General features: G+C 40.6%; 1 protein-coding gene across 6 annotated transcripts in view; it reads right to left on the bottom strand.

The window, feature by feature from the left end:
* The window catches only part of REEP1 (receptor accessory protein 1), an 87,987-nt gene continuing 73,682 nt past the window's right edge, over positions 1 to 14,305 (bottom strand). For 3 of the 6 annotated variants that reach the window (XM_039331480.1, XM_039331482.1, XM_039331483.1), the window contains 3 exons: positions 10,512 to 10,547; positions 5,531 to 5,682; positions 1 to 3,815 (listed from right to left, as the gene is read on the bottom strand). In XM_039331480.1, coding sequence (XP_039187414.1) covers positions 3,738 to 3,815; positions 5,531 to 5,682; positions 10,512 to 10,547 — 266 coding nt within the window. In that variant the 3' untranslated portion in view covers positions 1 to 3,737. Of the gene's footprint in view, positions 3,816 to 5,530; positions 5,704 to 8,077; positions 10,548 to 14,305 lie in introns of those variants that run through there. The other 3 variants (XM_039331481.1, XR_005555191.1, XM_039331484.1) reach the window with 3 other exon arrangements.

Below are 14,305 nucleotides of genomic sequence, written 5' to 3'. Positions count from 1 at the left end.
CATTGCTGCATGTTGTCTGCAGCTAAGGCGAGCTTTCTGGAAGTTTCCACCCCTCCCTGCTGAGCAACTACTAAATGTAAATAAAAGAGGGCCAGGGATGGGAGGGCCGCCCAGGAGCGCCTGGGTCTGCCTGCCGCCGCAGCAAACAGGCAGTGGCCAAGGTAAGGCTAGCGGGGCATCGGCGGGTCCAGGGAGGGTAGCTGGCGCGCGTGGGGCCTGGCAGGTGACTTATCTTCCTTGGTCTGGGCCACCTTGTGGCCCAACTGGTGGTCGGCCTGTGCCATCACTGCTGCTTGCTATGGCCGTCCAAGAGCGCCTGGGCCTGTCTGCCGCTGCAGCGAACGGGCGGTGGCCAAGGTAAGGCTAGCGGGGCAGCGGCGGGCGCAGGAAGGGTAGCTGGCGCGTGTGGGGCCCAGCGGGTGGCTTACTTCCCTTGGGCTGGGCCAGCTGGTGGCCCAGCTGGTGGTCGGCCTGTGCTTTTGCTGCCACTTGCCATGGCCTCCCAGGAGCGCCTGGGCCTGCCTGCCACCGCAGCGAACAGGTGGTGGCCAAGGTAAGGCTAACGGGGCAGCGGTGGGCGCTGGGAGGGTAGCTGGCCTGTGTGGGGCCGACTCTCAGCTGGCTGTCAGGAGCCGGGCGGTGTGTAGCGGCCCCGCCAGTTCCCCACTGACGTCTGGATGCTTGAAACGCGCCCCCGGGCCAGCTCAGCTGCGTGGCTGGCCGGTCCAAGCTGAGCCCTCCGCATGATGAAATTGCAGGCGGCGGCGCCTTGCCAGCTATTCCTCGGCCGGCGCAGGGGGCAGCACCATGCAAGCGCGGTGCTCCTGGGCTGAGGCGGTTGCTGGGTGACGGCTCGCATGCGCCCTTGGCCGGCCCGGCGTGTACTCCAGCCGCAGGAGAGGAGGCGGAGCTTGCGCACCTCCTGCCCCCGCCCGTAGGGAAATACAGGTAGTCCTCGACTTACGACCACATGGTTGGGGGTCGCGGCATTAGGAAGGTTGAGAACCACTGGTCTAGTTGAACTTTTTTTGTTAACCCGTAGTCCCACATGCTTCTTTTGTTGCCCTGCAGCAGTGGCGGAGAACAGAGCTAGAAAGGTAGTTAGTGAAGGGAGGCTTTGGGGAAGGGTCTGATCTGGGAAGGGTCTGATCTGGCGCCGCTGCCTCTCTCCACCAGCATCAAGGCTCAGAGGCTTGTTTTTGCCAGGAAAAAGCCATTTCTCAAACCCCTTCCTGGTGAAAACAGCCAAAGCGCAGCTCGCTCTTATTGAGAGCAATCCTGCGAAAACATGGAACGAGTTGGCCTTATTGAGAGCAATCCTGTTCTGCGCCTCCATTTCCTTTCACTGAGAAGGAGCAGACAAACTCAAGCGTGCCGCTCAAATACCTTTCATTTGACTGGAGACCTGAATCACATGGAGTTTCAAGCAGTCACACAGAGCATTCCTTTCCATTTCTGAAGTGCCCCACTGCAGGCACACAGACTTTCCAATCTATCTCAGGTCTACATTTGGATAAAAAGTGAGCAGCAACAGCTTGAGTTTTTCAGCTCCGTTCCAAAGGAAGAAACCGGAGATGCAGAGCAGGATTGCTCTCAAGATGTAGGTGCGCTGGCCTTATTGAGAGCAATCCTGCTCTGCACCTCCATTTCCTTTCACTTGGAGCAGAGAAACTCAAGCTGCTGCTGCTCATTGAGTGAGGATGATGGTGATGATAAGAGTGATGAGGATTTGTGCCAACCGGCTGGCCGGGCAAGAACTAGGTCAGATGAGGCAGGTGGCTGACTGGGGAGGGGATCATGGCCACTCAGGTGGTTGCCGCTGCTGCCAGCTTGGAGGTGGGTGCAAGGGACCTGGCCCCGTGATGCCTCCCCACTCAGTTGAAGGCTTCGTTCCTGTCCTCAAGCAAAGGCTGTCGCACGTGAGTGAGCACCGCACCCAGGCCACAGACAGCATTGGTTCCTGCGCCTGACCAACTCCGATTCCACGCTTTGCCCCATAGGCATGCAAATGAAGCAAACACTCCCCTCCCCAGAGAATTGAAGCTTCTGGGGGCCATGATCTCTTTTGCAGAGAATTTGTGTTTGAAGTCGCGCGATATTACAGCACCCAGGAGCTTCCATTGTTGGCGCAAAAAGCATTTCCAAGCCAACTCTCCCTCAAAGGGAAAGAAACCGCAGCAGAGAAGAGACAGATTTTGCAAGGTAAGTGAGTCCAGCACAGTAGGGAGGGAGGGAGAAGCAGTTGTGGGGAGTAGGGAGAGGAATAGGGTGAATATTGCAGAACCTCTGCGGCGGGTCACTCAAGGGCGAACAACTGCTGTGGTGCTGCAGTAGTCGTAATTTTGGGATTTGCTAGTAAGTACTAGGGGGCGCTGATCACATAATTTCAAACAAGCGTTAAGTGAATGCTCATAACTTGGGATTACCTGTATATTTACTTCAAATATCCACTTTATAATGTTGACAATGGAGACTGAAATATGGTCATTTCATACTCTTATCTGAAAGAGATTAGATAAGTGCTGTCATATACAATCTACTTATCCTCAATGTCAACATATTTATGTTCTACAATACTTTTGTTTTTAATGAGATAGCTACAAAGGCAAACACAAACGTATATAGTATAATCTTCAAGATTTCACATGCTTTACATATATAGGAGACATCAATCCAAAGCTAAAATACACCAATCCTAGTATGTTGTCCTTGTTTTGAACTTTTCTATAATTACAAACGTATCATCTAACTACAGACTGTTGTAATCTATTCCAAAAGCTATATTACTGCTGAAATCTATGAACTTCTCTAAATTAAATGCTAATGTGAGCTGGGAGAATGACAGGATTAAAATCATATGGACAGAGGATTGATTTGCACCCAAAACTAATTATGATTTGCACCCTAGTATTCATTACTGCAACCATAAACATGCCTTAGACGTGTCGCACAATAGCCCACTAAAATGGTCAACATGTTAGATAATACTGTACCAATGTGTTTTTATACATTTTTATGTGTTTTTATGAATTTCTCAATAGCATAATTCTAGCTCTATTAGTGTGAATGCAATGTCTACCTGATTTCGTAGTTGAACATAATGACATCAGTTTTAAGAAAGTTACGGCATCAAAACAAAGATTCAACAGTGTATAGTCCTATAAATATGTTTCTCATCTCTACATTTCTAAGACTCCAGTGGGTCCATTTTTATACAGATTTAGTGACAGAATATACAGTAACTAACTCCATAAATGAATGCACAGAAGAAATAGTAACATATTTAGATCTGTTTTTACATTTTCACTACTTGTCAAAACAATTAATACATCATTCACAGTCTGAAAAATCTGTGGCCCCTATCAGTCCACATTATATTTATTATTAAGCTCCAAATAAATATAATTTTAAAACAGATGAAGAATTTGTTTTCTAAGTTCATTAACAGAGCTAAAACTAAAATCATGTAACTTAATGGCTTACTGTAGCTTGGGAAAAAAAAATATTCTGCAAAGAAATCAAAAGGGTAGAAGAAACATTGCTTCTGCCAATGGAAAATATAATGCAACACAAATGGCAGCATAAGAAAAGGGGAACAAGAAAGTTCATTCCTAATATGCTACAATATCACAAACACATCCCTCTCACCACTGTTCCCCTCCCCCCCCACATACAATAATGTAGATCTTTTAAGGCAGAAGAGAGGCATTCTGTGGATCTTGGTGCTGGATGGTTCCTCACACGCTTGTGGTTTCAGTAGGAGAAGATGAGGTACTTTTTTTCCTGAAACGAGGTCTAAGGCTCCTAGGCGGTGCCTGCCAAAAGCATAACACAAAAATTGATTCTTCTATGTATACAATTTGAACAAAACAACTTAATGTAAGTATTTAGCAAGTATGAATAATCAACTCTAAAATGAATCCTAAAGCAACCTTGATTTTCAGGAAAATAGGCTGAACAAAAGTTACTCTTGGTACAAACATAATGCATTGTTCTGATATGATGCAAAGCACCCTATAAGATCTATAAATCGTTCCAGACAACTTATTCTAATCAACATGGGTATTAGAAGTTGCAGTCCTATGTGGTTGGAGAAAGCTGGTTTAAAATATTATGTTCAACATAATGTTGCATTGTTTTAATTTACTGTGTTTTAGCTGTGTATTTGTTGGTATGTATTTTTATCCTGCCTTTTCTTCAGGAGTTCAGTGACTTACATTCATTTTTATTCCCATTTAAAGGTTTTCTAATCCTTTGTTTCCACATAGCAAGCTCAAAATAGTTTGAGTTGAGGGAAGATGACTAGCCCAAACTTACTCCATTAGTTCCCATGGCTGATTTGAACCTGTGTTTCCCCAAATTATTTTAGTGCCTTTTCCACTATTCCACAATATTCCCATTGCAGAGCTAATTTAGATTTTCAGTGATAGCTTGAAACAGTTTATTTATTTATTTATTTATGAGACTTATATACTGCTTTAAGTGCAAGCACTCTCTAAGCGGTGTACACCAGTAAGCAATGTATATATATATATTTACATTGCCCCCAACAATCTGGGTCCTCATTTTACCTACCCCGGAAGGATGGAAGGCTGAGTCAACCTTGAGCCGGTGAGATTTGAACCGCTGACCTGCTGAACACAGTCAGCTAAAGTGGCCTGCAGTACTGCACTCTACCTGCTGCGCCACCTCGGCTTTGGGATGAAACACACAGAAACGCACAGTTCAAACTTATTTCATTGGAAATAATTCAGCATGGTTTAGTACCAAACTGGACTTTGCCTCTACCCAATGTTCTTTACAACATGAATCAACATTCTTCCATCTGCTCTGCTAGAGGATACAGTCAATTGTAAGTCACATAATGAATATGCCTGTTGCTATGGTTCTCGTATAGTCAAAACTGTGGAACGTATCTTTTAGATTTCCACAACTCCACTACAGAATCTTCTATCTCCATAACCATATTCTTCTGAAACTCAGAAGCCTGTTATGTTTCCCTCATTATGTCAAACTGATTACACCAAAGAGAAAAAAAAATAGCCATCACTGCTTTCTAATGTTTAACATATTTTATTCTAACACTGTACTCTGCAGCTTAAGGTATTGAAAAAGATTTGGTTGTCAGAGTTAAAAATATGGCATGTAAGAAAATAAGCTGATAAGTGTAGTACTTTTATAATGTCTGAATAGTAGCATTGCTCATTTTAATCTTAAACAGTATTAATAATTCTGATGATTCAGTGGGCTAGATTAAATATTAAGCAGCATGTTCTGGCTTAAAATGATGGTTTTCTAATCATACAGGTTTCATAAATAATATATACATATATATATACGTATTTTCTAATCCTTTCTCTTCCCTATTTAACTATGAGGACATGCTACTTTCATAACCAAAGACATTGTAGCTGTAGAGAGAATTGTTGCCACTATCCAAAACTAAGAAACAAAACACAGAAGTCTTACAAAAAGAATATGTTATTACAAGTAAGTGTGACTTTAAAGCCTCTTTCCAATATGGAAGTACCTCAATGATTGGGTCCTTTGAGGGGGAACTTTTAGGCTTGGATGTGCTATCCAATGAGCCATTCTCTTCATCCTCTGACAACACAATGTCAGTTGGTTTAGAGTTTGCTTCAAGTGGCTTTTCATTCTTTGCCTCATCATCTAGTTGAACCACTTATAGCATCCATTTAACATCTAAATAATGAAGAGAAACAGGATATGGAAGGTCATAGAAGGTGGTCAACAAATTGACTTTCAGCAGCCGTTGTCCAGGCCATGCTCTCTCCAGAGGTTAAAAATACAGTGAGGGAAAACATTATTTGATCCCCTGCTGATTTTGTATGTTTGCCCACTGACAAAGAAATGATCACTCTATAATTGTAATGGTAGGTTTATTTTAACAGTGAGAGGTAAAATAACAACAAAACCCCCCAGAAAAATGCATTTCAGAAAAGTTATAAATTGGTTTACATTTTAATGAGTGAAATAAGTATTTGACCCTTGCGATGAAGTTGCCCTGTCTCCTTAGCAGAACAACACCCCCAAAGCATAATGTTTCCACCTCCATGTTTGATGATGGGGATGGTGTTCTTGGGGTCATAGGCAGCATTCCTCCTCCTAACATGGCGAGTTGAGTTGACGCCAAAGAGCTCGATTTTGGTTTCATCTGACCACAACACTTTCACCCAGTTCTCCTCTGAATCATTCAGATGTTCATTGGCAAACTTCAGATGGGCCTGTATATGTGTTTTCTTTTTCACGGTGTAGTGTGTTACCAGTTGTTTTCTTGGTGATTATGGTCCCAGCTGCCTTGAGAGCATTGACAAGATCCTCCCGTGTAGTTCTGGGCTGATTCCTCACCATTCTCATGATAATTGAAACTCCACAAGGTAAGATCTTGCATGGAGCTTCAGACCAAGGGAGTTCGACAATTATTTTGTGTTTCTTCCATTTGCGAATAATCGCGCTAACTGTTGTCACCTTTTCACCAAGCTGCTTGGTGATAGTCTTGTAGCCCATTCCAGCCTTGTTTAGGTCTACAGTCTTGTCCCTGACATCCTTGGACAGCTCTTTGGTCTTGGCCATGGTGGAGAGTTTGAAATCTTTGGACACCTGTGGACAGGTGTCTTTTATTCAGGTAGCAAGCTGAGATTAGGAGCACTCCCTTTAAGAGAGTGATCCTAATGTCAGCTTGTTACCTGTATAAAAGACACTGGGAGCCAGAAATCTTGCTGATTGATAGGGGATCAAGCACTTATTTCACTCATTAAAATGCAAATCAATTTATAACTTTTTGAAATGTGTTTTCCTGGATTTTGTTGGTTGTTATTCTGTCTCTCACTGTTAAAATAAACCTACCATTAAAAACCTACCATCATTTCTTTGTCAGTGGGCAAGCGTACAAAATCAGCAGGGCATGAGATAATTGTTTTTCCTCACTGTAACATGAATAGAGTCAAATTAGATAATGTTATTTGTCAGTCATTTAAGCTGTCTGCTCTTTAGTTGTTAGTTGGTTTAGTTGTTAAAAGGATTTAGCTTTTCTAAGTTTCGTGTTGAACTCCAGCTTACATAATCTCAAGGAAAAATAGTTTACTTATTGAATGGCAGGAATGCCCAACTTTTTTTGCCAAGTTGACACACTTGAAAACTTAATCAAATATCATTAGGATAACTGCCACAATAAACATGGCCCATCATAAAATATCAATTTAATAGAAAGCAAGTTGATGAGAATGTTCCCTCCTGCCCTCTCTAGCACTCCAGGCTATTTTTTTTTTCTGGAGAAGTATGCACATTTAAAAACAAGAAGTGGGCTGCAACACTGAACCATTTCCAGACAACCTGTAGCAGCATTTAGGCTCCTTCCTTTCTTCCTTCCTTCCTTCCTTCCTTCCTTCCTTCCTTCCTTCCTTCCTTCCTTCCTTCCTTCCTTCCTTCCTTCCTTCCTTCCTTCCTTTTCCTCCCTCCCTCCCTCCCTCCCCTCCATCTCAACTATGTTTGTTGAAGCCACAAGACTGGAGAAAAGCCTGCAGACCAAAGTGACCACTATTCTTCCCTCACTATTTGTACACTTCTCCAGAAACACACTAGAACACATGTCATCTCTACTGATTAAAGCAATTATTTTGCTTTACTTGCAACATAAATATATGATAATGATAAAGCAAAGTTATAAAGAATTATGAACAACTTACAAAGTATTATAAAGAACATTGCTGTCTTTATAGCTATGCAAAGCCAAGCCCAATAAAAAGTCTCATATATTTTGTTATTTAGTTAAATTACAATACATCTAGGCAGATTTGGCACATCTCAATTAGTCCATAGTATATATTAAATTTTACCAATATTTTAATGCATGCCTTATAGAAACAGCATTGTAGATATCCTGATTGGGAAAAAAAAACAACTAAACAAGATGTGTTTCTATAGTCATTCTCTTGCTAATCAAACAAGACAACAAAGGTTCTTTATACCACAAGTTAAGAGTAAGCATTTCTTAGTTATATTGTGCATTCTTATGCATTCCTGCTTGGAAGTTATTCGTGCAATCAATAGCACTTACATCAGAGTCCCAAAATAGATATATAGAGAAGGAAAGAAAAACAATAAAAATAATGAACAAGAAAGCTTTTGTAGCCATATTCCTTAGCTTAGAAAGGTTTTTGAGCAATACATTAGTGTTTCAATAGTATTAAAATATTTAAACATTATTCAATTTATTAATTAAGATATAAAAAATATATAGTGTGATAATTATCCTAAATAACTTTATATAATTTTAAATAATATAAAATGCCAAATATTATGAAGCAAAAAAGCAAGTAGTCAATGCAAGAATCATAACGAGCATACAATGTCAGTTAAAAATAACTATAAATTGTAAAATCACCATAAGTATTCTGTTGATAATAAATACAAACACAGACACATAATTGAATTGTCCTTATCAGACAAGACAAGCAGATGCTGAAATGTTAAAGTAAAAGAAGGCTTGATATCAATAGGGTCATGTTTGTTTTCTTACATATAATGTTGTACAATAAAGTACCCAAATATAAAGGTATATAATACAGATGCAATACAAGCATAAAAGGGAATACATTTGTTCCAAATTAATATTCTTTTCCCTTTTCAGTTGATTACATAGGATGCTAACTTTAAAATTGGGATGAGGAATCTGTGGCCCTCCTAAAGTAGAATGAATAACTTGTGATGAGGGATACTAGAAACTATAATTCAACAATATTTTGAAGGCTGCAAATCCCCAATTTCCACCTCTTAACACCCCATATCTCATTTTTGGCCTTCAATCCCCCTATCTATTAGGATCTGTTGTCTGCATATGGGATTAAGAATAAAATTCTCACAAAGACTTATAACTCACTTCACTCCTTACAAAACCTGATCATCCCAAATTGAGCTGAATTTTTCCCAGGGGAGGTTAAAGAGCAAATGAAAAGCTTCTGGCATTCTGTATGTCCCTTACCATACTGGACTAAAATGATAGATCCTGCCCATTTTACTGGTGGCAAACATGGAGCACAAAGGCTTTTATTCCAAAGGAAAATAAATATATGGCACAAACTTAAAGTCATTCAAAGAAGCAAACCAAATAAAACAACGAGATGTAAGCAACTGGAATTTGAACCACATGCAGAGCAGACTACCCCATGAAAAGATCTAGCATAACCATTTTATATTAGGCATCATTTCAACTGAATTATACAACAAATTATATTTGTTGTAAAAATAGAATAAATGTATTATTTTCCAATATACATGTGTTACGTGATATATGTATACACACACACAGACACACAGACAGAGAACCAAGGTTTCATTTGTTAGAATTTGCTACAGCTCCACACATCGACTGGTGTTTTTCTCCATTGCATGTGGAGAAGGGATCAAATGATGAAGTACCAATATCAATATCAATGCCAATATTTTATGACCCTAGAGATTTCATCTTTTTCCTCACTGAGTAATTCTTCTAATCTTGAATGTCAGCTAAAAAATACCTGCTGCCTAACAATAACTTTGGATATTCAGTTTTGTTCAGCGATTAAAAGGGGATATTCTTTCTTCATCAGAGTTTCCAGGAACCAATGGCATTCAGATTTGATTATCTCATTTCGATCATATTCAGTTTGGGGCTGCCATCATGTCCCCTATTATTTTCAAATGGGAAAAGTAAAGAAGGAGTCAACTGATTAAAGTGGTAGCTCTCTGGAAATAAAAAAGAGGCTTTGAGCAAGGGATTCATACGATCTTATTTTGGTTCCACTGGCTGTCCTAATTTAGTCTTTTAGCTGGTCAATATTTCCCCATTCCTATCCAAAATCATATTTCCTTAATATGAGTTCTCCAATATGCTGTTTCAGCAATGGCACAGCTGGCTGAGATTGTATGAGCCGATAAGTGGGGTCACTTATTTCTTGCTTCGGGCAAAACTGCACTGATAGCAAACAATGAGTTCAAATTTATGGCTGCCACATTTATTTAACAACCACCACAAAAAAAAAATGTAAAACCGGGTTGATCGTATGACGGACCCATTTTACGAACATTGCAAGTTGTGACTATAATAGGCAGGCTCCCTTATGATCATAACTTAAGAACTGTCAGAGACAGCCTAGCAAGTCAGCTTGATTTAGGATTTCCTTGAAAACATCTAACATAGATTACATTTATTAACCAAAGTTACCCTTTCTTATTAAGTGAGAATCACATCAAAGCAAATCCTAAATTTCAATTTTAAATGTCTAAAGAATCTGTTATTCAAAACTTATATGCAAAAACAGCATTTCTCAGCCAGCATTGCAGACTGGTAGTGTAGCTCACAGATAGCTTTCTAAACCACACCAGCAACTATTTGAATTGTTAATATTAGGATACAACATTACAAATACTATAATTCAGATATAAATATAAGCTGCAAGAATTAATGCTTACATTAATTACATACAGATTGCATAAAAATAATTCACACTCACCTTGCACAATTTGACAAACTGAACAACATGTATATTCTGAAAAAAGAGCCACATATTTAAAAATGCTTTTTTTCATTTGTGGAATCCTTGGTGCTTTCTGAGCTTTGTTGTTTACTTACAGACATTTCATTCTCCAACTGTTATATCATCAGTGCAAGTATGAGTATGGGATTTTCTCCCTATTTATATACAGTAATTTGCCCTGTTAATTTTGGTGGGGGTATAGTTTTGCTCTTGGTAGTTTTTTGATTAGGGTATTGCTTTCTGCTTGATGTTGATTCCTGCTTATCCAGATAATGTCTGATGTTGATTCCTAAATGTCTGTGGAGATCCTGTCATCCAGGTATGGTTGTCCCAAAGGTGCTTTTTCACGAGGCAACTGGACTTTCTTGTTTTTTGTTTGAAGATGTTTCGCTTCTCATCCAAGAAGTTTCTTGGATGAGAAGGATTGGGGGGTGGGGGGGGGTGGAAGGATTGAAATATATTGCTTGCAGAGAGCTGATCATTTGCATTCTTTTAGAGAGTCGTTGGGGCCATTTGGAGGTTTACCTGTGTCCTCAGGGTCACCTGAAAAGTGCAAATATATGAGAGCCTTCTTGGTCCTTCACTGTTGAAGACAAGTGCAGGCTGTTGGGGATGACACAGGGTAGAAAATATCTGCAGCCAAGAAGGCTCCACACATTTGCACAGGTAAACCTCCAAATGGCCTCAACGACTCTCTAAAAGAATACAAATTTTCTAGTTAGAGCTGAAGAAGTTTCTTGGATGACAAGTGAAACATCTTCAAAGAAAAAACAAGAAAGTCCAGTTGCCTGTGAAAAAGCACCTTTGGGATGTTAATTCCTACTTATCCAGATATTGGCTACTGCAGAGGATGTGTTCTGGTCTTTTGTTTCTTTTTTAGCTTTTTATTGTCTCTTTTGGTTTGTAAATATGTGTAATGATATGTGGGAATGACCTTGAGAGACAGGGCAATGAGATACCAAGAGAACAGTTAGTTAACAGGCAATTTTGCATGCAGCGATGGGACAAGAGGCTCAGAAGAGATTTTCCCTAGTTTTTGAGACTGTAAAGGGGATAGAGGGAAAGTGCTTTCAGACTCACAAGATTCTGTTAATATAAGCTAATGTTTCCTACGAGGTCTCCCTAGTAAGGCTAACATCAATCTTGTAAGTCTCATAATGTCTTCCAAAGACAGGATTTTTTGAAATGGCCTCTGATCCCCAGGGGACTTCACTAACGACCAAGCACCTTGCAGCAACATTGTTGCAACATCAGCAGAAGGTAATGCATGGTGACCAATTTTCAAAATTTCATTATTTAACTCAGTAGCTGGGGTAGTAGTTACTTCAAGCTGCAACAGCACATGCAGAATGGTGAACCTTCCACTGAATACACCTAAGTAAACTTGCTAAAGGAAGCAGCAGCCAAATTCATTGTGAGGAATATTCTGGTGCTGGACAACCACTAAGGCTGGGCTTTTCAACCAGTGGTACGCATACCACCAGTGGTACTTTAGCACCTGGCTGGTGATACGCGAGCCCTAGCTAATTGTAATGGGGGAGGGAACCAATTAAAGTGGAGCCTCACAGACCTGGAGGAGATCAGCTGGAACTGCAGAGCTTGGCAGAATCCCCAGGATCTGCGCACGTGGCGACATGGCAAATGGAGCTTCCTGTGCACCCAGAAGAGAAGAGGAGGAGGGTGGAGAGAAGAGAAGGTATAAAAGGGGCAGACTGAGAAGAGAAGAGGCTTTTCTTACTGAAGCAGTGAGGAGAGACAGAGCAAGCGGCCTGTTTTTGGAGGAAGGGTGAGTGAGCAAGCGGCATGTTTTGGGGGGAAGGACGAGCAAACGAGCGGCGTGTTTATCAAGCACGTGTTTTCAGGCAAAGGTTGAGTTAGTGAGTGAGCTGGGCAGGAGCCCAGGAGAGCAGCTACAGCTGATCCATGCTTCTGCGGAGCCTCCCAAAAGCGTGGATCATCTGTAGCCCGGTGCTGATCCTGGCGCTTCTGCTAAATTAGCAAGCAGCATGTTTTCCTGTGAAGCTTGAGCAAGTAAGCTGGGCAGGAGCCCAGGATTGGAGTGCGCAGCGTCCCAGAAACTTTTAACCATTATTGCAGTGTCAAGCAGAATTCAACATCCCAATCTCAAAGTTTTTTGTTTTAAATGTGATTGATGAATATGTAGTTATTGTATATAGAGCCTGAAAGATGCTTCTGACCAAGAGACATATTCACTAGCAGTATTCTGCTACAGTGAAATCCAAAATAGATAAAAAAATAATATGACATTTCACTTTATTTATCTTTAATTAATATCCAGTATAGTTAATAATTATTCTCCATTTACATTTATTGAGGAGATAGGCCTCACAAATTAACTCTATCACTATATGGTAGTACATTCCATCCCATTTCATTAATTATAAAAACTGAACCAATAGTCATCTCTAACATTTGAATGTATTTAAATTTCATTGCTTTTTAGAATTATATACCAATGTTATCCAAGGAATATCCTACTTTACTTCAGAGCCACTCAATAATGGCAATGTTAGTGCTTCAATATCCTCTGAATTTTCTTGTGCACATTCATAATCATATCCAGGGAAAAAATGCAAGATAGATCTATCACCTTATGACCCCACAATCAAGTAAGTGTTAAATGCAGACACTTTCAATAGTGTCTAGTTTTCTTTTCTTTTCCTTTCCTTTTGTTTTTCTACTTGCTGAGCCAGCCTAAAGTTTGGAGATCTCCAAGTGGTTCCCCATCCAACCACTGACCAACACTGACCCTGATTAGCTTGCTAAAAAAAGCCAAGATGGGTTAATTGAAATGCCAAGTATTCAGATCAGTAATTTCAAAGAAACTTTCCTCCTCCTCCTCCTCCTCCTCCTCCTCCTCCTCCTCCTCCTCCTCCTCCTCCTCCTCCTCCTCCTCCTCCTCCTCCTCCTCCTCCTCCTCCTCCCTTGTTCCCTCCCCTATTTGTTTCTTCCTCCTCTTACTCTTTTTTCTCCTCTTACTCTTTCTCCTCCTCCTCCTCTTCTTTCTCCTTCTCCCCCCTCCCCTCCTGTTTCTCCTTTTTTTCTTCCTCCTCTTCCTCTTTTTTCTCCTCTCCTTCCTCTTTTTCTTCTTTTCCATCATCTCTTCCTTTTCCTCCTCCTCCTCCCTTCCTGCTCCACTCTGATCAGCTGTAAAACCACATTTCTGGAATTCGGGTTAGTTTGGGGGTAAATATTAAGGCAGCCACAGTTTATTTTCCAAATCTGGATGAAGGAAGTTTAGAAAGCTTCAAATGGGAAGGCTTTCTTGTTCCTAGATATCAGGCTGAGGAGGGATAGGAAAATCTTTTTTTGTTTGGATGTGGCTTTTGGTGGCCTTTTGTGGGGGGAAGAGTGGAGGGTTAATGGCAGAGAGGCAGGCACAAGTTTCCCATTAAAAGTGTGGTAAGTGGGTACACTTTTTCCTATGTTTTTTTGGGGGAGGTCATTAAGTTTTTGACATCTTGCTAGGCCACTGGTGGTACTCAAATATTGTCATGTCCTAAAGGTGGTACAGTCTGTGAAAAGGTTGAAAAGCCCTGTACTAGCCCAACTGCAAAAGGCACTCGTCTTTACAAAATTAAAATTTAGAAGTGTTTACAACCTAATCAGAATGAAAGAAGGACATGAATATTTGTACAGCACTCAGTACAAAATATAATAAGTTTGAATACATTAGTGATGCCTTTCAGGCTAGTTAATTGTGGAGCTGTTTTTTTCTAGATTCATGAATGAAATATTTTCAGATAATT

Source organism: Crotalus tigris, unplaced genomic scaffold, assembly GCF_016545835.1.
Source record: "Crotalus tigris isolate CLP2741 ecotype Arizona unplaced genomic scaffold, ASM1654583v1 scf7180000024437.13266115, whole genome shotgun sequence".
NCBI classification, from domain to species: domain Eukaryota; kingdom Metazoa; phylum Chordata; class Lepidosauria; order Squamata; family Viperidae; genus Crotalus; species Crotalus tigris.
Note: the sequence above shows the minus strand (reverse complement) of the source record. Positions and strands in the feature narration are given on the sequence as shown.